Here is a 27,370-nt window from a genome sequence, read left to right on the forward strand (position 1 = left end):
AAAGCTTTGTTTCCATTAATATTCTAAACATTTATATGACGGTCAAATAAACATAACTAAAAAGCAATACTTTGAAAGATTGTAGTGCTTTTCAAGTTATCTTATGATAAGCAAAATTATAATTCAATAGTTTGAAGGCTTTTAACATGCATAACCACTGCACTATCCATTCGACTATCAAACTATTCCAGACACAAATGAAAGACGAAGATAACGAACAGTGATCAAACTGAATACTCCCACAAGGAATACAAAATAAAGAGTTGGACTAACACGAACCCCTGGACATACTAGAGGTGGGATCAGGTGCCTAGGAGGAGTAAGCATTCCCTGTCGACCGATCACACCTGTCGTGGGAACTATGGAATCACACAGCTTGAGGGAAAACAGAGAGGTGACGAGATTGTCAATGACACTTTATAGCAAATACATGTCAGCCATGAATTACGCATTTCGATAGTCAAAGAATATACAGAAAAAATGGATTATACTTACCTGTACGTTTTTCCCTTGATCCAAACATACACAAAACCCTAAATCCAAAATAATCATACATTAGGGAAAGCTATTTCCTACGTCCATTGATAAGTACTAAAACAATGCAATACAAACTTTCGTTTAAAACGAGCAAATCTTCAACTTAAGCTTGCAATGTGGTGTGAAGAATCAATCATGATTTGGCTGTTTATAATATCTCTAGAACATGCATTATAGAATCAACACCAATATCAAAATTAGGCAGTGCTTAATGAATTGTAACGTTTCGTAATGTTTGTCATCCTTTTAATAGATATACGGATAGTAGAATAACTCTCATTCCAAGTTTCCTATATATCTACAAAGTTGTGGATTTAGAGAAATTAATAAAGGAAAAAATGCAACATGATGAAAATGATTCCAACGATAAGAAAGCCTATTAGGATCAAACTATGGGGAAAAATAAATAGAAATGTGTTATAACGCGAAAAAAGACGTAACAACGCAAAGTGAAAAGGTGTTATACAGCGAAAAAAGGTTTTTATTACGCCTTTCAAAAGGCGTATTTTTGCATCTATTGAAAGGCATTATAACGCAAACAGGAGGCTCACAGGCCGAGATGTTGACCTATACATACTGTTCCCTCCACGGATCTGCGTTGTCATACATCGCAAGTCTTTTAAATGAATACAAAACCGAAGTCGCGACTTGTAGTGCCAAAAATCAAAACAACACAAAAATACGGAGAACGCCAACTCAGCTGCGCTGCAGCACACCTCTGGAATGACCTTCCAGGTGACATCAAGAAGTCAACATGATTTATAAAAAAAAAAAAAAGTCTTCAAACTCATTTTTATCAATTAGCTTTTTAGATTCTAACAAGTGTAAAACAGTGACTGTTTTAATTATCACACACACACACACACACACACACACACACACAAAACAAACAAAAAAAATCTTTTAGCTGTCGATATTTAAAATATTTTTTTTCAATTTTGATAATTTTACAGATGAAAAGTGAAGATAACGAACAGTTATCAATCTCATAACTCCCACAAGCAATACAAAATAGATAGTTGGGCAAACACGGACCCCTGGACTCACCTGAAGTGGGATCAGGTGTCTAGGAGGAGTAAGCATCCCCTGTCGACCGTTCACACCCGCCGTGAGCCCTACATCCTTATCAGGATATAAAATATTGTCATTTTGTCATTTAAATTAATGTTTTATTGTTGCACTCCTCTTTTTACCCTTGTAAAGCGCCGTAGAGTAATGTTTTATGTAAGGCGCTATATAAATGTTATAAGTAGTAGTAGTAATATTCTAGAACTCGATATATAGGGTACTCAAGTTGGTCGATGTAAAGACCATAAACCAAATGGTATGAAATTCTACTCTACCTACCTTACTACCAAAGTTCATCCCGAAAGTTCGTATGCTTTCCAAGATATGCATAAATAAATTCGGAAAAATGCCTATTATTTTTTGGTTGACTTTTATCTGGGCCCTGACACTATACGACGTAACAGATTGGTTAAGCATTACAACAAGCTTTTACATAGAATGCGCAGCATTAGATATCATTTCTAAATTGAATTTCTTACCCCAGTTCATAAAATGAAGTCCGTAATAGCTCCAAGTGACTGAAAATTGTCAAAACGTCTGCACTTTCACTTATCACAGCCAATTTAACAGGTGCCAAAAACTACCCAAATTTACATTATTATTATAAATCGTCAAACACCTGTGTTAATGTGGTTTGGATAGAAATATACATATAAGACAATTGTATCTTTATAAAGACTTGTCACTAGCATAATTTATCTACTATAATGAATTAACATTGATAAAAATTAGTATTAGAGTCTTTCAATCCTTTTATGTATTGGTCCTTTCATCCTTTCGGGGTAGTAAGTTGTACCGGTCAAAATGGCTGTGATAAGTGAAAGTGCAGACGGTTTGACAATTTTCAGTCCCATCTATACCTTTACTCTTTAATAGTTAATTCCAACCCAACCGATACAATTGCCTCTGCTGTAATCTAATTAAAATCACATCCCAAAATTCGCTCACAATCACTACAATAGAGTCTACGGCGCGGATCTAAGAAGTCTGATTTTAATCAGATTGGCCTGTGCTGTGACCTAGATTATTCTAGAGTTTGAAGTTTACTTCTTTAGTAGAAAGATGACGTAATGGTTGCATAACTGTGTCTTTCAAGAATGTACCAGAAAATCATTCTTATTATGAATACACAGTGAATTTTTACGACAAAAAAAACAACTCTGGTTTGACGGGCACTTTAGGAATTTGGATTATTTTATAACTTGGAACTAGGATTTTAGATGAACTGTTTTGTGTGTAGATTCAATGCGGCACGGACTCTATTGATATTGTTCACCTATGCTATCGCAAGTTAATGTTTTGCTATTGTTACAATTTTCTTTTAATTATTAATGGTAAATAAATCTTATGAATCGCTTTATTGCCTTTGTTAGTAAATTCTGCTTTACGAGGAATTGTCTTTTCGAAGTCGCATGATTTCTCTACAAATTCTACCTGAAACTTGGCCAAATCGGAGACACCCACGCCCCTCTTCCCCCTGCACCATATGAAGAAGAATATTAAAAGATTGACACATTGTTGTTACTTATTCGTTTATTTGTTGGAAAGTATACATTATTTGAAATAAAATAAAGATTGAATAGATCCAAGCAAAGATTCAGTCGTCGATGAAACAATGAATTCACTTGCGGAAAAAAAAAGATATAATAGTCATTTTGCCAATCAGTTCATTCGAAATCTGATAAAATGTTAGATTTTGTGTCCGTGATTGACTTTATTTGTCTCGATGAATTTTTATGTCGTATGAATTTTAAGACTGCGTTTTACTTCCTGTCCACCTGTGTGCCCGAGTTTTGAAATGCACGGTTTTGATCAGTGTCTCTTTATCAGCACTTCACATGACCAAATTGAAAATGTACACACATTTTCTGTCTCGTTCAAAACAAGAATGTTGCGTTTACCTCGCAGGAGACGAATTGTACATTTTCTTAACCCCCCCTTTTTTTTTCTCCGTACATTATTTGATATACATTACTTACAGCTGTATGCATACCACAGAATTCGTGATGCCTTTTTAGCCCCCTCCCCCTCTCCATGCTACTTTAAAATGATCGTCTTTCTTACAATCAGTAATCATAAAGCAATACAAGCTGTAACTGACAAATATATTGTAAAAACAAAAAGCACCATTTAATATATATGTATATATATATATATATATATATATATATATATATATATATATATATATACATTATTTATCTATCTATCTATCTATACATATATATATATATATATATATATATATATATATATATATATATATATATATACAATGTATATATATATATATATATATATATATATATCACTATATCACTTTATAGAATGAGAGTGAATCTGAACAATAAACCCGTCAAATCAGCAGAAAACGTCGATTCATGAACCATTGTCATCCTGTGAGTAATTCCTGCTCGTAATTTCCGATATGCATTGACCTCGGAGGTCACCAGTTTGGAAAAAGCGAAAGAGAGGCACTGAGCACGTATAAGACTTATCAACAAATTGATTTGAGTGGCACCTTTGCGTAATTATTACTTTCTTACACTTACAGTATTTCCTGTCATTCATGAAACGATGTACATGTAACGTTTTAAAACAAACGAAACGTTTAGTTACTCGGGTCAATTTCCGTCTTTGTATATATGACCTCAGTTCCAGCAACCCGATTGCTTCGGCAATGTCCGTGTACACGACGTGATGGCGGTTTATACGAAACGCTCATTGTAGGTATGATTTCAAACAATATTCCCTTGTTTATTTTGCTGAATTTTTCTTCAGATCTTAGGGATTATATTAGTTATACCGACAGGTGTGATTTGGTGCATAATTGAAAAATACCGTCAGTATTGCTTTATTATACTATAGATATATAATGAATTGAAAAATAAAAACAAAGCACGAACATTTCTTCTAAAATGGCGCGTTAGATTTTCCCGTCAGTAAACAATGGATCTGCATTGCCAGTAGTGTATCCCCTAATCAATCCCTTCGCTGCTGTAGGAACTTAAGCAAATAAATCTGGCAAATCGCTCATTTTTTGTCACTACTTTGTATTACAATCCAAGATAGTAAAAAAAATCAATACTTATTGCTTTATCAACGATAAAACGCAGTAAAAATAAATGCACATGCATTGAAACTGCGTTAAATTGCGTGGTTGTGGGGCAAAGGTACATGTACTTGTATATGCGTGAAAGTGTGTGATTGTGGGGAAGGGGTTAATTGGGTAATTAATGCTAAAACGTCTTTAATTCTCTTCTAAAGGAAGGGAATGGGATGTATTCATTGCATAGATAGATAAAATATTAGAGTTAGAGGTTAGAGTACCCGTGCATCAACTTTTGAAGGTGCAATTCTTTCGATCAAGATCATAATGTTTTTGCTTTTTATCAAAATCATTTGAAATTTATAATGTAGATGTACATGTATATTGATATTCCTTACTATTTCTTATGGTAAAATGTATTTGCAATATGTGCATATACGTGTGCTAAATTCTGATTGGATAATTTCAAAATCATTGTAAATTTCTTATAATGATAGAAATATTCTGAAATTTATACTGCACATGTATATATACATGTATGATACAAATGCCCGTTGAAAGGTATCAACAAAAGTGCTACATATGTCAGACGCCTGTGCGCGTGTATGCACGTGCAATTTTCTTTTAGCACTAATGGCCACAACTTAGAAGTAAAAGACTGAAATGAAATCATTTTTGTTTGTAGGTTTATGATATGATTGCCTAAAGAATAATTAAACAAAAACTCAATCAAATTCGAGTGTGCGTGAATGAGCATGCATCGGATTTTTAAAGTATAAAATCCAATATTGTTGTATAACATATTTAGATTTTTGTGAATAGTATTGAAATTTATATTGCATATATTTTTTTTTATTTTGACTCTTTACTAATTCGTTCATTAGAATACTTATTTGCATGCACAAGGACGTGCTCTCAATTTTGATTGACCAAAGCCTAAACACCTTTAAATCATGAATGATAAAACTGGAATGATCTTAACATCATGGGTACAACAACCTACATGTACAAATATAAGATGATTGACAGTGCTGAAATACACATGCGCATGCATTGTTTTCGACTTCATACTTTTGGATTCTCTTATTTCTTTATTTTTGAAATGTATCTCGTAGTTGTACATGTATATCTAGACTTGTAACTTATCGGCATACTCAAATTACTATAATCAAGTGCAGGTACATGCGCTGAATTTTGATGAGATAATACCTATACTTCTATAACAGATTTGTTTCTATATGAAATTGTCTGAAAGTTGATATAGGCACATATTGAGACGCTTCTCTTACTGGCATGGTTAAACTGACAGTGACTGATATCGAGCATGCGCGTGTGGAAAGTTATTGACCAGGAAGTTGAGTACATGTTCAATTGATTTTGATTGGATAATACTTTGATTAACATGAATCTCTAATAAATGAAGGAAATAGGGTGATGTGTACGGTATTTGATGTTTTTATTGAACGTTTCAGCATGAGTTACTAAAATTCGATTCAAGAACAGAAATGACCGCCGGGTTGCTTTGAAATGTGTTATCTATCATATAGACAGCAGTACAAACCATACTGGAAAAAATATATCAAATGTAAAATTGTTCAAAAAATGGAAGCACATTTAAAATGTCAGATGTATATCTTCAATGGTTTATAACATCTACAATGTACAAGGTCTGACAAATGTCAAGTAAAAGCTAAAAGAGGAGTTGGTTACACATAGTAGGTACCATATCTAAAAATGACAAAGTTCAGATACATCATGTACATGTAATTTCTCAAAGAATGTCCAATCACTTCCAAAAACGTCACATGCCTATAGTCAATGCTTCAACAGCTGTACAAGGTCTGAAGGATGTCAAATAAATGCTGTAAGAGGAGTTGATTACAAAAATATGCACTGTCTATTCACGAAATGCTTAAAAATGACTAAGTTCAACTGCATGTGAATTTTTCAAACAAATGTCTGATCACTTACCTAAAGGCACATGCACATCTTCAATGTTTGAGGAATGTCAAGTTTGAGGTGTGAGAGGAGTTGATTACACAAAGTAGGTACCCTATTACAGAGACGCCCGCCTGCCAGCCACTCACCATTCTATAAGCCGTTTGCACGTTGTGCAACCCGGCCAAAAACGTCACCACTTGGTAAATGAGAGAATATTCGGGGGTATTCTAAATGCTTCCCGTTCAAACTATAGCACTAGTTATATAAAAGATTACATAATCTTGTTTTTCAATCGCGGGCTAAAATAATCTAAAATAATCAAGATTCCCATGATGTACACCCATAGCATCATGGAGTACAAAAACTATTTATTTGTAGTGTCTTTCGCAATGCATAATACAATATCAATATTCAATGATTCTTCGGTACACCTTTTCTTTTAAATGTTAAAAAAGAAATTATCGCTGTTGGTTTTAAGCTAACAGGGACACATCCTAAATGGCCGTCCATGGCTTAGTGCTGGACAATATGCTTTGAACAAAGCACTCCACAACAAAATAAAAACCAGTAACCTTATTTGTAGTTTACTCAACATGCGCGTTGAAGGACAGGGATTATGATAAAAAGTAATTATCTTGGGTTATGATAAAAAGTAATTACCTCCAAATATGGTCCAAATTAAAAGAATGGTCAACAACATGATGAAACTGAAAAATAGGTTAACTTTCATATATACAAAGACTATACTTTAAAATTCTATATCTCAATATTCTTCATGAAATATATAATATTAGCATGCCATTATTTGCTTGGCATTAATCTTGATTAACTTTAAGTTCAAGATAATTATTTACCTGTTGCCCACCTGAAATGTTCCCTGGGTTTGTCTTTCTATGCTTCAAGTAATCCCATTTATTAAAGATACAGGGTATTGATTTCTCAATTTTAGACTAGACACACCTTGAGAAAACTCGAGAAAATTCTGCGTTCCAATAGAGTCTTATACGTATAATTATATATTTCTAAAAATGTAAGTATATGTATTTATGAAAAATAATCATAGTATACATATATTTCAATACCTAATTTATTTTACAAACTGAATTATTTCTATTATCACACCATGAGTGTAAATTCCACGGTTTTATAAAGTTGTTTATGTTTAAACAGTAGAAGGGAACTGTAACCCTTTGGCTGTTGATTTTAGAGTACAGGGAAGTGTAATACGATTGGACAAACTCCATAGTATATCAGCGCGATAAGACGTTATTAAGGTATTAATGATCCATTACTCTCAAACTTTATTCTAAGTGCATTACTGTCAATTATACAGGTGCTTTGTCGTATATTGTTTAGCTCGAGAATTTTTCATTCATATGGAGACGTCATCATTGCCGGTGAAACATCTATAAAACGTTCCTAGATACATTGTTGAGAAAAGTGAAAATAACGAACAGTAATTAATCCTATAACTCCTTTAAGGAATACAAAATAGAGAGTTGGTAAACACGGACCGTTGGAAACACCAGAGGTGGGATCGGGTGACTAGGAGGAGTCAGCATCCCCATGTCGACCGTTCACACCCACCGTTAGACTTATATCTTGATCAGGTAAACGGAGTAATCCGTAGTCAAATCAGTGTGCCAAGAGTGGTCTATTTATACGTATGAATCACGTCAGACAGCATTTGACCCAATGGTAGATTGTATTGGCAAACTAAATCATTATAACGACTATAAAATTTGCAAAATGCTGACTTTAAACAAATCTATTGAAACCCCGGTAACATCAACTTGTTGGTCAGTAACCTGCCTCGGTTTAAATCCTGATCATACGCAGAATAAGCTCTTGCGTTGCGAATCAGTTAAGAGATATAAAATCAATTTGCAGGTGGTAATGAAATTTTGTTACATAAATATGGGAAGTTGACGATGGAGAAACTAAAATCATCTCGTTTGTCATCAAGTTGAGTTGTTAGTTTGCGGTTCATATTTATTAGTCCCCTACCGACGAAATCGAAGGGGACTTTAGGTTTGCGTTCCGTCTAGTTTTCCACACTTTTTTCTCTGTTCTTGCAGATATTCATTTGATATTTGGTATGTTGCTTGGTCATAACAAGTTACAGGTCAAGTTTGAATTTGGTCCCGGTCCGTTGATTTTTCACTTAGTTATGGCCCTTGGACTTAGAAAAATAGCATGAAGTATCAGTTTTCCAGACTTTTTTTTTTGTTGTGCTTGCAGACATTCATTTGATATTTGGTGCATTGCTTTGTCATAATAAGGTACAGATCAAGTTTGAATTTGGTCCTGGTTCATTGATTGTAAATAAGAGTGCTACACTGATTAAAACTAGCATAGTAATACAACAATATAGCTGAATTATTCATGATCACCTACATGTCACAGTTTATTGACATGGTTAAAGACCTAAACATGATTATAAATTTGTCTTTTTTCCTGGTCTTGTCTCTACTCGAATAACAGTTGATTTCCAACCATTCCTATCCTGGTTCCCCTATTTTCCCTTTTACCATAACCTATATAATGAACTCTGAGTATTGGTACAGTCATTGTATATCATCTATGTGTATGTTGTTTTAGTCTTATACGTAGGCTATTAGTGTTGTCATTTGTTTACATTGTGATTTCAGTTTGTTGTCACTGTACTGTTTGCCTCAGTCATCTGCATTTGAATATGTGATTCTACTTATTGATTATACGTGTACGTGTATTACAGTAGGTAGAGATAGGACCTGTTACTTAGATTGATGGTACAGGGGTTTCAACAGTCTCAATTGAAGTCAGCATTTCGCAAATTCTATGGTCGTTATAACGATCTAGTTCGTCAATACAACCTCGCATTGGGTCAAATGCTGTCTGACGTGTTTCATACCGATTGTTAAGCCGTTCTTGGCACACTGATTTGACTGCGGATAACTCCGTTTACCTGATCAGGATATGGGGCTCACGGCGGGTGTGACCGGTCAACAGGGGATGCTTACTCCTCCTAGGCACCTGATCCCACCTCTGGTGTGTCCAGGGGTCCGTGTTTGCCCAACTATCTATTTTGTATTGCTTGTAGGAGTTATGAGATTGATCACTGTTCGTTATCTTCACCTTGCATTGTAAGATCGGTAGGTCACTTGTCCTACATGACAGTAACATCACAACCAGATCCTAATGAGTTCACTTTCGCGCTAATGCACTGTAACTGTATGAGTTCATAATAAACAGTAGACAGAGAAAAAAAGTGAAAGTATCGGGTGAGTTAGTTTATTTTGTCAGATTTCAGGTTATTAGTGGGTTCTGTTCATCATTCTCGAGTGTGATTATGTCTTCATTACTTAGTCTTGTTTTTGCTTTATCACGAGTTGTTCAATAGGGAAGCCCATAGGTCCCAAACCAACCACCACCACCACCCCACCCCACCCCCTTTTTGGAAAAACGCATCCATCGCAACATATATTAGATTAATTCAATATCATGTGTTATACGTGTCCATGTATTTAAATCTCAAATGTGTTCATGAAATGTGCTTTAATTCAGTATTTGAATCAAAAGGTTGTGTTACATTTGAGAAAACCGTGAGGTTGTTCCTGATTTTGTCTGCGTGTTTTTGTCTGCTGCAATCGGGTGTAAACATGACAGATAGATCAAAGACAAGTGAAAGTGCAGAAGGAGGTGAGGATCTAAGTTCTGAAGATGCCATGATCGATAAGTTGCTTGCAAGTGGTACATGTAAGTATGACATACTGCCTAAGATAAGCACACCTGCTGGATTTTATGGAGCAAAACCTCAGGTATTTTCTGTTGGAAGGGGTAGAGCTAAACTGTCAGATACTTTAAGTATGAATCAGACAAATCATGATGATCAGATGGTAGGACTTAGTATGAAAAGACATTCTCAAATTATTTCATCAGAAGTAATTCCCAAGATTCCACCATTCTCATGAGATGATCCACCTCAGAAAGAAGATGTAAGTTATCCAGAATGGAGATTTGAAATCAGATGTCTGCAAAGTGATCCAGAGGTAAGTCCTAGTCACACAAAGAAGCCAAGAATGATCTTTTGCATCACAAATTTTGGATTTCTTACATTGTGAAAAACTCAAAGCTCAAACTAGACATACTTATGACAAAATTCAAAATTATGATCAGTTGCTCAGAGAAATAAGACAAGTAGAAAAGGAACTAAGCATCAATAGTGGAGGTAAGATCAAAGATTCAAAATTAGGTGTGTTTAGGAAGAGGAAAGTTCACAAGCATGTGATGACAACTGCTACAGATGAGACGGAGAAAAGCTCTTGAAAGACCATTGGATGCTAAAGTGAGTGAGATAGAATCTAAAATGGACGACAAGTTCAACAAGATTCTTGCGAGACTTGAACATTAAAATTATGGAGGGAATAAAGGCTTTAAGGGAAAATATAAGCAGCCTGTGTATGACAGAGGACAACCAAAGTCAGAGAATTTTCAAGGGGGAAATTAACACCCAAAAGAGTAACCACCTTTGATAGTGGCCGACCAAAGGTTGGTGAAACTTATGGCCAAAAGTGTTGTCATTTGATTGATGTGAGTAATGAGAGTCACATAATGATTCAAGATCAGGTCATGTTAGCTCTGATAGATAGTGGGTCTATGATCACTACCATTTCAGAATCAGGTTATAATGGAAAACGTTCACTCCCAGACGCTTGATTTTTATCGGTGGTTAGCTGAACGCTTGAATCAAATGTAAACAATATGGCGAACCGCTATTTCGTACTGACGGTGGAGCAGTTGAAGAAGGAGCTTGCCTGTAGAAACGCCACGACGCAAGGAAGGAAGATAGATTTAGTTAGACGGTACATTTAACTTCTTTCTTCTGCTGTTTTACCGAAAAGTTTCATTTAAAAAAAACCTGTAAAGTTAGGCTGTGTTAGCATATAGTCACGATAACTAGATCTGGTATGATTACATACTAGTACACATTTCATCTCGAAAAAGATATTCGCACGGGATATTGCTTGACTTCTCAGTGTGTGGTCTACATACTTCTTTGGCTGCTATATTTGGGTTATCAGAATCTTTGTTTTATTTATCAATATAGGAATTTTAATCAACAGCAAAGGGATTGGGGGGAGGGGTATTCAAAGGCTCATGACTATGCTTGAGTCTCATTCTGTATATAAAGCCTTTATTGTATATTCTGTCAGCATTCATAAATCTTCAGGGGATCAAACCTGAACATTTACTGTCTTAAAGGTTAAACTTGTCATAAAGTTCCCATCATTCCTTAAAATGCTACATACATGTATGTAATGTACTCTTAGTCTATCATCTTGAATGATGTATTTGCCCGTTTCAGATTAGAAGCATATGACAGAAATGCCAATTTCCAGTAGCCACCTGTTCTGTTACCAGATCCTTTGGACGTAAACTGGCCTACAACAGGATTCCAACAACTCAATTCAGAGCACAGGAAATTACTACCTTCTATTACAAGGGAACAGATAGAAGCCTATTTTCTCCATAGACTTGCTGGTATTTATGCATTGAAAGCAATGATAGTTTTCGTTTTTCTCCATAGTATATCTCATTCAATTCATTCCTTGCAAATGATAAAATAACTAGTGAAATGAACATACACAGATCTGATTTTTTTCCAGGTGGTAGTTGCTAAATTATGGGGGGGGGGGGGGGGGGGTAGTGTTAAATAAAGTCCATGGTTATCTGCATATCATATGCAAAAATTATGGAAAATAAATACTTTTTTTTTCAATTCAGGAGAGAGGTCCTTCCTTACCCTTGAAGAAATTGTTATGCTTAAATAAACATCATTTTATACACCCGGTACAACACAGGCACTTGTTTCTGTAAATAACTTACGACCTCTGTATACTAATAATAACACATAAGTTATTTACAGAAACAAGTGCCTGTGCTGTACATGCATGTATTATGATTCACTTTTGTCATGAATAAATATATGCTATATCATATTTCAGGAGATAATGAAGCGGCATGTGATATCAAGGCAGTTAAGAATGGGGAACTATTGTACCAATCCGAGAGAGTTTTGGCATGCTCAGTTATCATTGAAAATGATGTATTTTTTACTGGAATAGTCAGTGCAGCCATGAAAAATAAGGTAATTATCAAAAATTTTATTCAACGCAATTTGATATTTAAACATGGTATACGCTTTATCAAGTTTTTGCTTTAATCAAGAATATTTTAGTAGATATTTCCAAATAAATATTCCGGGGTATATGAATAAATAGTCAGCAGTATGACACTGAAAAACATGTACATGTATGTGTAGTTTGGTCATTTAAAAAATATATACATGTATATTTCAAACCAAATCACTGAATACTTCAAAGAAATCACTGTCTAATTTGAAAGGTTATTACAGGTCACATACAGCTATAAACTAAGGCTGGAGAAAGAATCTGGAGATGTGCTAAACTCACACTGTGAATGCCCTGCAGGGAAAGGCCCAAATGGTACATGCAAGCACCTAGCTGCTTGCATGATTATGCTTGAAAATTTTATTGAGAATGGTGAAGTGGCGGTGCAGAAATCATGTACAGAAAATTTGATGATGTTCAACAAGCCAAAGGCATCCCATAAAGGTTGGAATATAAAAATATGCATGGACAACAGCATATAATTACATAAAAGTAGAAAATTCAAATTTGAGTCAACTTTTCCATCTTTGTTGATATATACAATGTGTCATATTATATAAAATTGGGATGTACAATTAACAAATTCATGTTCTTTTTCATGCATTCAGGATCTCCAGTCAAAGTTGAAAAAATTACAATTGGGAAGAGAAAATCAGCCGTTCATTTGGATGACCCACGACCAGAAAAGTTTAGGAATGTAGAGGGCATGCAAGACCGGGTCAGAAACCTATTAATCAACTATACATCAAATACTTCTGAAGACATTGCATTTCGTTATCTTTATGAGAGAGCAGATTTGAAGGTGACTTACAAATTTTGAAAAGTCAATACTTATTTAATTTAGATTCACCATGGAGTGTGACCTTGAATGTAATTAATAATACATCAGGGCATTTAGCTTTTTGGTCAGTTTGTCTTTTGAATGCCAAGTGATGGGGCTTCATATGTAAAATAAAATCTTTCTTCTTTCTCACAAAATTTGTGACCTTGACTTTTTTTTTATTTCACTTTGCCATTACTTAATATATCACATTGGGTTTTGCATGTTTTTGTTGACCTTCGCATATGACCAATATGTTTTTAAACCTAACTATAACTTTGCCTACATTTCATGTTTATCTAGTCTTAATCTTATCTTTGAAATAATGTGTATATATAATGTGTACAGTTTTCATACAGTATAATAAAATTTTACTTATTTTCAGTCTGCAATTCATGACCACCACTACTTATCATTGCCTTTCACAGAATACTGGGTGGATAAAGCATTACAGGTACTTTCAAAATCATAAAATAATTTGGAGATGGGACTTTATGGCTAAATGAATTTTTGCTTGCCGCAGAACTGTATAAAACTATATAAGTACATGACATCAATTATATATAAAAAATAGCTTCATGTATTACCTATCATCTAAGATCAGACATATATATTATGACGATTTATGATTAAAGCCTTTTCTACATTTTTTCTCCCTTTCATTGCACAGGTAACTGAATCAGAGGTGGCAAGTATTGAAAAAGAAACAAGGGGACAATCTACAAATAAGAGATGGTTTGCAGAGAGAATGTGGAGAATCACAGCATCAAATTTTGGGCAGATTTCAAGAATGACAGACAGACGTAACAAACAGAAGCTTTGTAAATCATTGATATCTATCAAGAGCCTCACCACCCCTGCAGTCACTCATGGAAAATCATATGAAAAAAAAGCAATCAAAAAGTTTGAAGATAACCACAACATAAGAGTTCATGAGAATGGTTTATTCATTTGTTCAAAAATGCCATTTCTAGGTGCAACACCAGATGGCGTTATAGATGATAAATATATAATAGAGGTGAAATGTCCTTATAAAGGGCGGAGACAAGAAATCAACACAAACACAATGGAATATTTCACTTATTTAGAGGTAGTGGGTGGGAAAATCAAGCTGAAAATATCTTCCAATTACTATGATCAAATTCAGGGACAACTGTATATAAGTGGCAGACAATTTTGTTATTTTATTGTGTATACACTAAAGTCACTATTTGTAGAAATTATTGAAATCAACAGAGAATACTGTGAAATGTGCCTTATACCAAAACTGGAGTCGTTTTATACAAAACATTACAGACCTTTCATTGCCTCAAATTTATAAATGATTGCAAATTGGGCCAATTAAAGTTAATTGATAGATTATCATCCCCGCCCGCCCCTCAAAAAAGGGCCCATCCCGATTTTTTTAATGCAAAAATTATGATTTCAAACAAACTTGCTTCCCAGTGACATGAGTGAATGATTAAAGTCACAGAATGTTGTTTTATATATATATATTCTACCAAGGAATCTTTGAATTCCTTACTTAACACTTTGTGTGATGTCTGTTTTCATTAATTTTTTTTTCTCAGGAAATAAAAATTAAAAAATTATATTCTCCCACCCGCCCCATTTTTTTTTTTTGACCCCAGATGATAATCTACTAATTAGGTTGAATTGGCCTTACTTTGAAACCACCTCCTTCTGTACTACTTAAATGTATGCTACAAATGAAACAATATATTTCCATAAAATTGACTACATGTTGTGAAGTATTGCAGGGAACACTTCAGATTGCCTAATAAAATTGCCCCCAATATGTAATCTGAAATTTTGGACTTTTCATTATGTCAATATGGTGTGATATATTCTAAATTTAAAAATATTAACCAAGGCAATAGCTTGGATCAGTATTTTCAAACTGAGTAAATATCAGAATAGAGAGAAATTTTATGATGGTGAATATCTTACAATGCTAACAAGCATATCTTATATGAATTATATTTAGATAAGTAAATGCTAGTGTCACTACCTTCATATATATATATTATTCATATATGTATGAATTCAATAAAACCAATTGTCGAGGACTGATCAACATAAAATGTGATTAATTCACAAGAAATGATATGAATTGAGAAAATCTGTTTAAAACTACACATCATCATTTAGCCTCTTTTGCTTTAATATCATCACAACTTATGCAAATTTATCTACAATTGACCTTCTAAAATTGCTTAGCACAAAGCAGATATAAATGATTCGGGATCCAAGCTGAATTTTGCTGTGACTAAGTTCATTCTTTAGAATTTTAAAACGTTTTGCCAGACCAATGACCCTTTCTACATGTATGCGTTTTGAAGCTACACGTCGATCATGTACTACTTCATGGGCTTCAAGTTGGGATTTACCTTTCAAAAATGTTGGAGTATTTACTTGAACATCCTTGTTAGCAAAGAGATCTTGCACCATGATGCCTCGATCAGCCATGATGCTGTCGCCTTTCTCAAACATACCATCTTTCAATAAATCAGATATTTCAATAATCATTTTATCACTTGCAGACCCACCATAAGCATCGGAAACATATGACACAGCCCCTCTGGGAGTCACTCCAATCATTGCCTTTATAGTATTTCTATGCTTATAATTTGACCAAGTGATGGACTGAGCATTGACATCTGACGGCTTCTCAACTGGTATTTCGGTGGCATCCAGTATAACCCTAGTGTTTGCAAACTTCTCTGCAAAATTTGAAGGCATAAAATCTTGAACTGTGTCTTGTGATGGCCATATGTTCATTTCCTTTAACTGGAAATACAAAAAATTTATCCAGGTTGTTACAATCCTAGATACAGTTGACACTGAAACTTGAAAGAAGAGTGACAATTCAAAATCCTCTTTAGCCTGTCTCAATTTCATCAAAGTTAAAAAAAGTTGATCCCTTGGTTCTAAAGTTACACATTTGTAATCTAATTCATTTACACATGGACCAAGACAGTGATAAAATATCATAAACTGATCGTAATTACTGAAACCAGTGTAATACGAAACAGCATCTGCATTATCTTTAAAATTTTCAATGGAACATTTCATAGCAAAGGGATTTTGCACAAATTTTTTTCCTAGATCCTGGATTTCTGTTGGTGTTTGATCAGCCTGCCCAGTCTTTACTGTATGATCTATAACCACTTCTTGCTGTACACCTGTAATATACATGTACAAGTAAAAATAGGTGGAGATTTCATGTGTCTTACCAATACAGTAACTCGCTTAAATCTTTAACTGAAAGTACAGAATGTTTTTCAGTTCTTTTGATGTGGTGTATGTTCTTTTTTCCCTTTTGGACTTAACCTAACATAACTTAAATGCCCTATCAGCAAATTTCTGACATTGCATATATTTGTGGACTTTTACATTGTGACATAATAGTTAAATGGCCTATCAAAGCATTGTTTTACATGCAGTGGATATGGCTAAATGCAGACTTAAAGATTCCTTTATGTCTGTGCATGTGACACAACAAGCACTAAAGTATCATCATTATACCCATGGCCATAATGTCAGGTTCCTCCAATGGTTGGTTTCTCCTCTTAAATCTTAACTGTCTTGGGCTTGGGCCAGAAACTTCCTCCCCAGGGATCAGAATGGAAGGAACAGCATCTTCTTTAAGGCGAAGGCGGTCAGCTGAAAACAAAATTTCATTATCCTTATAGCAAGATGATGGTTTGCTCTTTCAATTTTCTTAATTTTTGAAAGACTTTTTCATTTTTTGTTATGAGCTTGTTACCAAAAATATAAATACATGAATTAAAAGGCATATTTTAAATCACTTAATTCATGTTTTTGATTGGATAAAGTTTAAAAACATTTATTTTTTTTGGTCTGCAAAGGCAAAATGGGGTAGGGTTTATTTAAATATATTTCAACTTTTGAATATGCTAATTGTAAAACCTGGCATACAAATGATATTATGAATGAAAACATTAAGGTACAGTGTCCCCTTCCATCTATGTCATACATTTTGTGACTAAAAAGTGAATTGTTAATGCTTTAATCTTTAAAAAGTCTTTAAAAAGTCAAAAGATAACTGATTATTGTTGGTAATTAAATTATTCCAACACTAATATTGCTGAATATTTATTGCTTTACATACACTTTATGTATGGTTATTTGGTTATCTTAGCAAGATTATTATAATATCACTTGCCTGTCATTACCATTCCCTTCGTCATTCTGAAATATAAAAGAAAACAGAAAGCAACACGAACACATGCAAATCAAATAAATGCAATGTAATTCAAAGTTCTTGCACTTGTATGTACATACAAGCAATATGAAATCATTAATGCAATACAGGCTAGGAATTGCATCATCTGAACTGACTTTATTGTTAAGAAGACTGACTTGTTCTAAGAAATAGAGGAAGGAAGCTCTAGTATATAGCCAGAATTTATAAGTGATGAGCCCTTTTATCAAAATTTCCAACACGCAACAAGAAGCAATTACTTGGCCTGTATTTATGACATCAAATTGAAACTCAAATTGAATATGAATAAAAACGGAAGACAAATATCATCATTAAGTTTATAAAATGTGTTTTACATTGATAATGATCGATATTATGGCTTCTAACCTGACGTGTCCCTGTAATCACTTTCGCAGAAGTGAAGGTGGCAAACAACATCTGCATTCTTAGGCTCCCACAACTTTTTTGATTTCGGATCAATTCTTTTGATTGCAACAATCCACTGAAAACGTTTATATTTGTCTTTTGGGAACTGATGTCCACCATAATTACTACAGAGCGGCACAGAACAACGCTGTGGCATGTCGACGATCACTTGCTTCGCGCTTTGTTTACCGTGGATTCAAGCGTCTCAAACGCACAGTTAACCACCGATACCTCATCGTCATAAAATGAAAAACCAAACCGGACGGGTGTTTTCCATTCACTGCAGGATAAGTCAGATATGTATGGTGTCCGGATAGGGCCATTTGCAAAAGTTAGTAACAACACGCCGTCACGCCAACACGCTATGCGCCTTTGCGCTCGCATGCCAATAAGCAACACGCCTTTACACAGACAAGCAACACGCCTCCGAGCCGTCACGCCAACAGGCAACACGCCTTCGCGCCATCACGCCGACAAGCAACACGCCTTCACGCTAACACAACTTTACACAACTCGTCTTCGCCCGACAAGCAACGCGCCTTCGCGCCGTCACGCCAACAAGCAACACGTCGCGAAGTCGTGTTGCTTGCTGGCGTAACGGCGTGTTGCTTGTTGGCGTGACGGTACGATGGCGCGTTGCTTGTTTCCAATATTTTGTCAATCACTTTTGAAATAGCTGAAATCTTTTAATGCTGGTAAGCTTACACTTTTTTCGTCTTTGAAATGCTATTGTACATAGGACAGTCTCTCTCCCCCCCCCCTCTCTCTCTCTCTCTCTCTCTCTCTCTCTCTCTCTCTCTCTCTCTCTCTCTCTCCAATCCCATACACTCGTACAATGTTATATATGCAAATTATATCATGATCATGCGCAATTTATGTACCCAAGTTGTTTCCCGATTTACTAATCTGCAACACTCTGACCAGTAAATCATACGGTATAAGGATTCATGCACAATTCAAGGTAAATATTCTACTCTGATACGTTCCCTGATTGAAGATAGCTGATCGGCATGGACTAAGTGTGTCGCGGTTTCTTCAGCAAGTGAGAACATGTTTACTGTCACTGTGGAATACAAATGGAGTTTTTCGTTTTGTTTGTTGGATTAAACAAATAAAGGGAATTTTACTTCTACTTAGAGTATCTTCGACAAGTTTACCCGTACATCTGCGATCCTTTACAGATATTACGAGTAGACCCAGGTTCATAGTCGTCCGCATTCGATGAGTTTTCATGGCGAGCATACATGTACATTGTATATATCACGTGCAAAAGTTACAGTAGTATTTATGTATTTGTATGTTGCTTAAAGTGAGTGCAAATGGTATAAATTCTAAGCCCTTTGCTTATTCCATTCTATCAATAGACAATAGATGAATTATTTCTCCGCGTTATATATATATATATATATATATATATATATATATATATATATATATATATATATCCAATAATAAAGGTCAAGAAACACAAAACTCGAATAACATTACACTGTTAGCGCTTTCGGCTTTAATGACTCTTCAGACAGTTATATATATATAATTTTTACTGCAACTGTACGTACATGTACATTCACGTAAAGAAAAGCCATTCTAAATTTATTTATCCACAGCGTTTTAGAATGATTTACTACTGTACGATATTTTCATTGTAATTTTTAGCACTGTATGGTGTTCTGCAATATGATTTCATTTATTTTCTGATGCCCAATACCAAGTAGTATCGGAGATGTACGTGTTACCTGTCGAAGCTACCCGCACAGGTAAATCGGAAACACTGATGTGAAGTGAAGCGTAGCAAAACTCATCCCCTTATTACCGTCTTCCTTGGAAGACGGTATACAGAGTTGAAGTGTTTTACAGTCTTCGGGCTTTGCACTTCCTCTCTTTTTTCATTGGTAGAAAGTGCATGAAGTGAAAATTTTCAATTATTTCATTGGTTGAAATGCTCTTCAAGGCAAGAGAGATAATTTTCTGGTGTTCTAATTTTCGTACGACTTAACAATTTTTCAAGATTTTCAATCTTAAAAAAATCGACAAAACGAACAAAAGAAAAATGCAATTCATGAAATTGACACATTACTTTTTTAAAGCAACTAATACAAAGCATTTCTATGGTTACTTCATTTACAGCAATGTTTTCATTTTTGCATACAAACAGAAAAACTCGCCGTTTTTTGTTTTGATTACTTGTGTTTTGGGATAATTTTAATTGACAATCAGTGATTCCAATGCAACCATTTTTGTTTGTATAATCAGTGGCATTTGAGAACTTTGCTAATCTTAAGAAGGAATAGGATAGTAACATTTCATTACATATTATGTTGCTTAAAATTACCCCTGTCTGTATCAGGTAAACTTAAAGTTTTTGTTTTTTTTCAATACATCTGTTCTAAAACTATCCTATTCCTTCAGAATATTTTTTTTCCTTACAATTGCTCAAATTTGAATAACAATTATTAATCTTTTCCATCAAACTCTATGTATCTTATGATATAATTTTTGGCAAAACTATTACAATATTCTCAGGTCTTTATCCTGGTTAATTTCTAAAGCAGTTGTACTGTACAATATGCAAGAATAATTTTTATGCAAATTTGAGCAATTTAAATCTTTTTAGTTTGTTTTGTTTCATAACTTTGTTAAAAAATAAATATTTTGATATACACACTGAAAATCTCAGTTTCATTTTATATAGAGGCTTTAATCAGTGCTAATACAGGAAACAGTGATTTTGATTTCCAGTACCCTTCATAAATACAAACTTTTACAATGGGAGTGCATGTTTATTTTAAAGATATACGAATTAGTCTGTTCTCCTAACACATAACTTCAAATTTTTTGTACATATTTATGTATATATTTCATTTTGTTTATTTGCATACCTATATATACATTCCTCTGACGTTACTTGTATTGATACATGAAATTTCTGTATTGTTCCTCATGTACCATTTCCATTGTGGTTTGAGCGAATAAAATTAATGAATAAGTGACTCGGAACTTCTGTTTTAAAGGCATATCCAAAGGCTAATGACTTCCACTACTAAGGGTTATCGCGACCTGTCTCCACATGGAAAAACCACTAATTACCTACTTAACGATACTTAGCGATTGTTTCCCATACAGGACAACATACTCTGTCATCATCTCACAAAACGTCTGTGTCACAATTTCCTATTTTATAAAGACTGTTGTCATAGAAGGGTTACATTCTTTTGTTACATTTTCGCGTCACCGCTTCCTACTGCTATAATGATTTTGTTGTCGTAGTACGTGTAAGTTTGTGTCACCACTCCCTTAAATTGTTAAAAGGACGTTGTTAAATGTCATACAGGGGTTTCATTCTTCTTTGTTTATTGTACAATTAATTTGTTTTGATTTCTATCCATAAAATACAGTTCATTTTATATTCTGTATTGCTGCTGCTGCTGCTGATGATGATGATGATGCATTTTGAAAAAGATATTAAAATATTTAATGTACTTTTTATAGAAAAAGGAAGAGAAAAATATAATTAAACCCGGGTCCCCTATACTACTAGTCAGGAGCTCTAACCACTGAAGGACTGGTCAATATTTATTGGGGGAGTTGGGACTGGTGCATTCAATATTACCATTTAAAAAAACCACATGTTCTATCTCCTAAGAACACATAAGGGCCTCCGTGGCCAAGTGGTTAGAGCATCGCTTTTAAAATTACACGGCCTCTTACCTCTGTCGGGGCGGATTCGAATCCTGCTCGCGCCGGTAATTGAGAAAGTTTCCCAGTTTACTTTCGGAAGGTCGGTGGTCTCTTCCCAGGTATATTGTATCTGGGTTCTCTCTTCCACCAATAAAAACTGGGCGCCACCATATAACTGAAAAATTGTTGAGTGTGGCGGAGAGCATCAATCAATCAATCTATCTAAATTTGCTGTCCTATATCAGATGTGTAATAAACAAGAGGCCCACAGGCCTTATCGGTCACTTGTGTACTAGTGAAAAGCATCACTTCTCCCAAGGTCTATGAACACTAGAAAAAATATTCATATTTATATTTAATTAGCTAAATTATATTATTATACCTTCATGTAAAATACTCGAATCTGATTGGTCGGGAAGCATTTGAAAAATCATACTGTTACACTTTGAGAACAGAAATCACGCGCTCCAGGGTAATAGTATGTAGCAACGGGTAACAGTACTTGACAACGGGTGATATTTTGAAAAATTATCACATGCGTCAAAGTTATGCGCGTACGGTTCGTCGTAGATTGTTAGACGACGGTGTTTGAGCGTTTGTAATGAACGCAAATACCCGCATCGATTTACAAAATATCGCGTGACAGTGATTGATCAAATGTCAACAGACGTAAGTCTTTCTCCTTTGTTGTTTATATAACATTCAGTATAATAAAACAAATATTGCATGTAGTTGAGGGTAACATTGAAAATTTTCACCCCTTGAGAAACCAATGTTACCCTCAACTACATGTGCTTGCAATATTTATATAATGTTCAGCAAGAGTATAAAACAAGACGTGTTCTTAAAACTTCCATGCCCTCAAAAGCACATACACGGATGAAAGGCTTTACATAATACAATATGTGGATTAACATTAAAAGATATGACTAATCTGGACCCATAGTGGAGTCAAAATCCTGGGTTGTGAAATTCACCATTTTTTGTACATCTTTTTCTTCTGTTCCTAAGTATGCATTTAGATTTTATACAGTATCAGTAAACTTAAATAATTCCTTCAAATCATTATTATAACTTTGATACCACCCCGAAACCAAACCCTTGCCCCTAGGAGCATGCAATTTACAGTGTTGGTAAAGGCTACCTACTCCTTCTAAATATCCATTTAGTTTCAATTTAATATAGCACTAAATAAGATGTTAATTGAATGTTTTACACATAAATACTATATACTAAATTTGGCCTCGCCCTCGGGTCAAAACCTCTATCCCGGGGATCTTGAAATTTACAATTAAGTTAGAGGCCTTCCTGTTCTTCATCATTATGCATTTAGTTTTTCTTAAACATGTGCGGTTCTAAAGATTTTTTGAAAATTGCTTAATTTTGGCCACTTTTGCCCCGCTCCTAAGGTGCAGGAATCATGAAATTTACAATTTATGCCCCCCTTGCTTCAAAGATGCTTTATACCAAATTTAAAAATTATTGGAATGGTAGCTATCAAGAAGAAGTTAAAAAAATCTATTGTTCACACATTTGATAACAGACCATTTTGGACCCAACCTAATACCAAAATCCCTACCCCAAGAATCATGACATTTACAATTTTGGTAGAGGCCTTCCTGTTCTACATTATTATGTATTGAGTTCTTGTTTTAAACATGTGCGGTTCTAGAGAAGAAGAGTTTTTGAAAATTAGTCAATTTTGGGCACTTTTTCCCAACCCCTAAGGCCGCGGAGGTACAGGAATCATAAAATTACCATTTTATGTCCCCATTGTTCCACAGATGCTTCATACCAAATTTGAAAAGAATTGGAATGGTAGTTATCAAGAAGAAATTAAAAATGTTCAATTGTTAACGCATGACGGATGACAACCAATTGCAGTAGGTCACCTGAGTTTACTCAGGTGATCTAAAAAGTGTGTGTCCTATCTAATAAATAAATACATACCCCGGCATGTAGGATACATCTATGATTAAACAATGATTTTCCTTCATTGTCAATTTTACTTCAATATTGCTGTCCTATAAGTATTGAAATTAACAATTGTTGGAGTCCTATCAGTATGTAAGCCAAAATGAATGTGTGTCCTATCACATTTTGCACTGGTCCTAACTCCTCAATAGTACTTAATAGGTTTGTAACTGACTGTCTACGGATATATATTGGGTTGATCAATCTCACGAGGCGAAGCCAATAATATGGGATGAGTGCATTAAATAGATAGAATTTCTACAAGATCACGGATTGAAGAAACGAACAGGCATATCTTATTTATTCAACCATTTCTTCTGTAAGATCAAAATCAAGCATCGATAAACAACGGATTTACTAACATTTAATCAGTAATTTGAAGGGATTAAACAGCAGACTTAGTCTAAATGAACATTCTCCCTAATGATCGAACATGATATGCACATGTACAAATTTGCATCAATTGTAATTAATTTGGGGTTTACATGTATATAAGAAAAAAACATTAACAACTGTATTTGCACATATTACATGAATTTTGTTTGATCTTGGTCTATCTTTCTATATCTAAATATTTTTTAACTAGCTGCAATAGTTCCTGATGCAATTTTATAAACTGTATTTAGTAATATATATTTGGTCGCCAGTTTTTAGATCGTGTTTTGGTTTATCTCCCTTTGGTAACAGTGTAATATTATCCCTTGTCTTTGTATGATGGACAACATATTATTTCTATATACATTATCATAGGCATAGCTTGGGTTCGAATATTACCGAGGCAGGGGGTCCGGGGGGCTATCGACATTTTAACAACATAAAAGGTGTTGTTGTTTTTTTACCGAGGCAGCTGGCTCGGTTGCCTCAATGGAAGCTACGCCACTGATTATCAATAGATCTAACATACACACCAATATATTTCCAAAAGACTTTGAAAAATTCGGTAGAAAACCCATCGGATCCTGGTGATTTATTTGATTTCATATTGAAGAGTGGCTTTGAGGCCTCGGGTAAATTAATTTCACCAGAAAGTTTAGGAATATCATTGTAGGCTAGCTCATTATTTATATTTAAATCTGCATGATCTAGATTGTTTTTATATAAGTTTCATAAAAAATTTGTTTCAATCAAATTTGTGACTGACTATGTACTTGTATCATATTACTCTGATCCATTTCTAACATTTGAATGATTTCTTGATTCGAATTGACAAAAATATCTTGATGGTTTTTCCCCTTCTTCTATTTCCTTTTAGGAATTTCTTTACCAAAGGTAAAACTTTTGCTTTTAAAATTCTGCAACATAAATATTGATTAAGCTTATGTAAATGGGTTTTTAAAAAAAGTTTACAAGGTGTTTTACAAAATCTTGTAAATGCAGCATTATGACAGCAGCACCTATGGGTAGAGATTAGAAAGATCTCTCTCTCTCTCTCTCTCTCTCTCTCTCTCTCGTGATGGCAAAACGTGTTTAACGCATAACGCATGTGTGCTTGCACTGTTCACGGAGGTTATACTGCATGCATGTTAGCATTCAGTTATACAGTCATACAGGGGTGTGGTATATATATATGATCACCAATGGTCTTCTTAAGTCAACAAATTAGTTTAAAGTGTGTTTATTAAAAACAAAAGGAAGGACATGATAAATGCATACCATTTGAATTGTTGAGATTGGAAAACAAGAGCATGTGCAGTTATATAAAGCACTCTCTCGTTATCATAAGTTATCAAATGGCATCAAGTTTTGACAAAAAAGGAAAGAAAGCAAAACCAACTGCTGATTAACAGAAAATGAGATTTAAATGGAATATATGTAATTATAATTGTAATTTCATCTTTTCAATGTTGTTTTCAAGAAATGACAACCTCTTATCAATTTATGATAAAATCGTTTCTAAAGGTGACAACCAGAGAAAAAGTAATTATACCTTATATGTGGGTTGTGTATGAGTAAAAGAGGACCCCTATTGTTTTTCAAGTCAAAAGGTCAAAGGCCAAGGGTCAATCTACTCTGGATATAGGAAGACACTGTCCGATCTATATCTTGAGAACCCTTTGCTTGAAAGACATCAAACTTAGTACACCTGTACATCCTAAAAAGTATATGATCCCTATTGATTTTGAGGTCATATCGTCAAAGGTCAAGGGTCAAACTGGACATAGGAATATACTGATCACTCAATGTCTAGAGAACCCTTTGCTTGACAGACATCAAACTTAGTACACTGGTACATCTTTAGAAGAAGATGACCCCTATTGATTTTGAGGTCACATTGTCAAAGGTCAAACTGGATATAGGATTATACTGTCCTCTCAATATATTGAGAACCCTTTGCTTGGCAGACATCAAACTTGGTACACAGGTACGTCTTCAGGAGAAGATGACCCCTATTGATTTTGAGTTCACATGGTCAAAGGTCGAGGGTTAAACTGGACATAGTAATATATTGTATCCTATTTTTTAAGAATTATTTGTTTGATTGACACCAAACTTGGTACACTGGTGCAGTATAATGAGTAGATGACCCCTATTGATTTTTTAGTCACATGGTCAATCAACTTAATTCTGACATAAGAAGATATTGTTTGCTCAATATTTTGAATTGGTGATACTACTATCAAGTATGTGTATAACCCTTTTCAATTTTGCACCATTGGGGCATATGTGTTTTACAAACATCTCTAACTTGTTTTTTTTTTAATTGTGAAACAACATACTTTCACAATGGGTGGGGGAGAGGGCGTTTGGAAAGGACAAAGCCGAGGAAAGAGGATGGTACCTACACACGCTTGGTAAAATAGTACGTTTTTATGATTTTAGAATACGCACATGCATTATATTAAAGCATATTATGTATATTAACTTATGAAGTATATGAAACGGTGAAACATGAAGATGACCTCCCGTTTCCTCTGTAATTTCTGCTGCTCGTGTTCCTAATACAATAAGTATTTTGATTTTACAAAATGCTTATCACCCCATAATTATAAAAATGCATACAGTATCTTACATTCCGTTCCATTTTTATACCCCCGCAACACGGTTGTAGGGGGGGGGGGGATACTGGAATCGGGTTGTCCATCTGTCCGTCCGTCCGTCTGTAGACGCAATGGTTTCCGGGCTCTAAAACGTTATCCTTTCCACCTACAGTCACCATATTATACATATGGACTACCCATGGGACGGAGATGTTCCCTATCGAATTTGGGGTCAAAGGTCAAGCGCACTGGACATCGAAGTAGCAATATGGTTTCCGAGCTCTAAAGCGTTATTCTTTCCACCGACAGTCACCATATCATACATATGCACTACCCAAGGGACAAAGATGTTCCCTATCAAATTTGGGGTCAAAAGGTTAAAGATCAAGCGCATTGGACATGAAAGTAGCAATATGATTTCCATCTAAATTCTTAAACGGCTTTTTCATCGCATGGAGATGATTGTACACTCAGGAAAGAGGTAAATTATACCTA

The 27,370-nt window shown here is 34.6% G+C and overlaps 3 protein-coding genes across 6 annotated transcripts in view; 1 reads left to right on the forward strand and 2 right to left on the reverse strand.

The window, feature by feature from the left end:
- The window catches only part of LOC125681397 (hemicentin-1-like), a 56,975-nt gene extending 49,252 nt beyond the window's left edge, over positions 1 to 7,723 (reverse strand). The window contains exons 1-4 of one of the 3 annotated variants that reach the window (XM_048921463.2): positions 7,450 to 7,723; positions 7,256 to 7,302; positions 496 to 533; positions 292 to 375 (exon numbers count right to left, since the gene is read on the reverse strand). In XM_048921463.2, coding sequence (XP_048777420.2) covers positions 292 to 375; positions 496 to 533; positions 7,256 to 7,295 — 162 coding nt within the window. In that variant the 5' untranslated portion in view covers positions 7,296 to 7,302; positions 7,450 to 7,723. The remainder of the gene's footprint in view (positions 1 to 291; positions 376 to 495; positions 534 to 7,255; positions 7,303 to 7,449) is intronic. The other 2 variants (XM_048921465.2, XM_048921464.2) reach the window with 2 other exon arrangements.
- Positions 7,724 to 11,967: 4,244 nt separating this feature from the next.
- Positions 11,968 to 15,391, forward strand: LOC130046511 (uncharacterized). Of its 2 annotated transcripts, XM_056153665.1 has the most exons (6): positions 11,968 to 12,118; positions 12,583 to 12,725; positions 12,993 to 13,212; positions 13,377 to 13,570; positions 13,974 to 14,042; positions 14,259 to 15,391. In XM_056153665.1, the coding sequence occupies exons 2-6, from the start codon at positions 12,714 to 12,716 to the stop codon at positions 14,907 to 14,909; spliced, it is 1,146 nt and encodes a 381-aa protein (XP_056009640.1). In that variant the 5' UTR covers positions 11,968 to 12,118; positions 12,583 to 12,713; the 3' UTR covers positions 14,910 to 15,391. The 2 variants fall into 2 exon arrangements, with proteins under 2 accessions (XP_056009640.1, XP_056009639.1); XM_056153664.1 differs by lacking the exon at positions 11,968 to 12,118 and having other exon boundaries at positions 12,496 to 12,725.
- A 149-nt stretch (positions 15,392 to 15,540) lies between these two features.
- LOC130051595 (uncharacterized) lies at positions 15,541 to 18,433 on the reverse strand. Its single transcript, XM_056153666.1, has 4 exons — positions 18,204 to 18,433; positions 17,778 to 17,803; positions 17,117 to 17,254; positions 15,541 to 16,773 (listed from the first exon to the last, which is right to left on the reverse strand). The coding sequence occupies exons 2-4, from the start codon at positions 17,800 to 17,802 to the stop codon at positions 15,767 to 15,769; spliced, it is 1,170 nt and encodes a 389-aa protein (XP_056009641.1). The 5' UTR covers position 17,803; positions 18,204 to 18,433; the 3' UTR covers positions 15,541 to 15,766.
- Positions 18,434 to 27,370: the final 8,937 nt, after the last annotated feature.

This window comes from Ostrea edulis, chromosome 2 (genome assembly GCF_947568905.1).
Source record: "Ostrea edulis chromosome 2, xbOstEdul1.1, whole genome shotgun sequence".
In the NCBI taxonomy this organism is placed as follows: domain Eukaryota; kingdom Metazoa; phylum Mollusca; class Bivalvia; order Ostreida; family Ostreidae; genus Ostrea; species Ostrea edulis.

What these genes read in the sequence shown, in the direction of transcription:
- LOC130046511 (XM_056153664.1), top strand. Translation starts at nt 12,552, where the DNA reads ATGAATAAATATATGCTATATCATATTTCAGGAGATAATGAAGCGGCA. An exon ending in GCCAAAGGCATCCCATAAAG is followed by an intron (nt 13,213 to 13,376) that starts GTTGGAATATAA and finishes TCATGCATTCAG; the next exon opens with GATCTCCAGTCAAAGTTGAA. An exon ending in ATGAGAGAGCAGATTTGAAG is followed by an intron (nt 13,571 to 13,973) that starts GTGACTTACAAA and finishes ACTTATTTTCAG; the next exon opens with TCTGCAATTCATGACCACCA.
- LOC130051595 (XM_056153666.1), bottom strand. Translation starts at nt 17,802, where the DNA reads ATGACGAAGGGAATGGTAATGACAG. An exon ending in GAAGGGAATGGTAATGACAG is followed by an intron (nt 17,255 to 17,777) that starts GCAAGTGATATT and finishes TTTTGTTTTCAG; the next exon opens with CTGACCGCCTTCGCCTTAAA. An exon ending in ACCTGACATTATGGCCATGG is followed by an intron (nt 16,774 to 17,116) that starts GTATAATGATGA and finishes TGTATATTACAG; the next exon opens with GTGTACAGCAAGAAGTGGTT.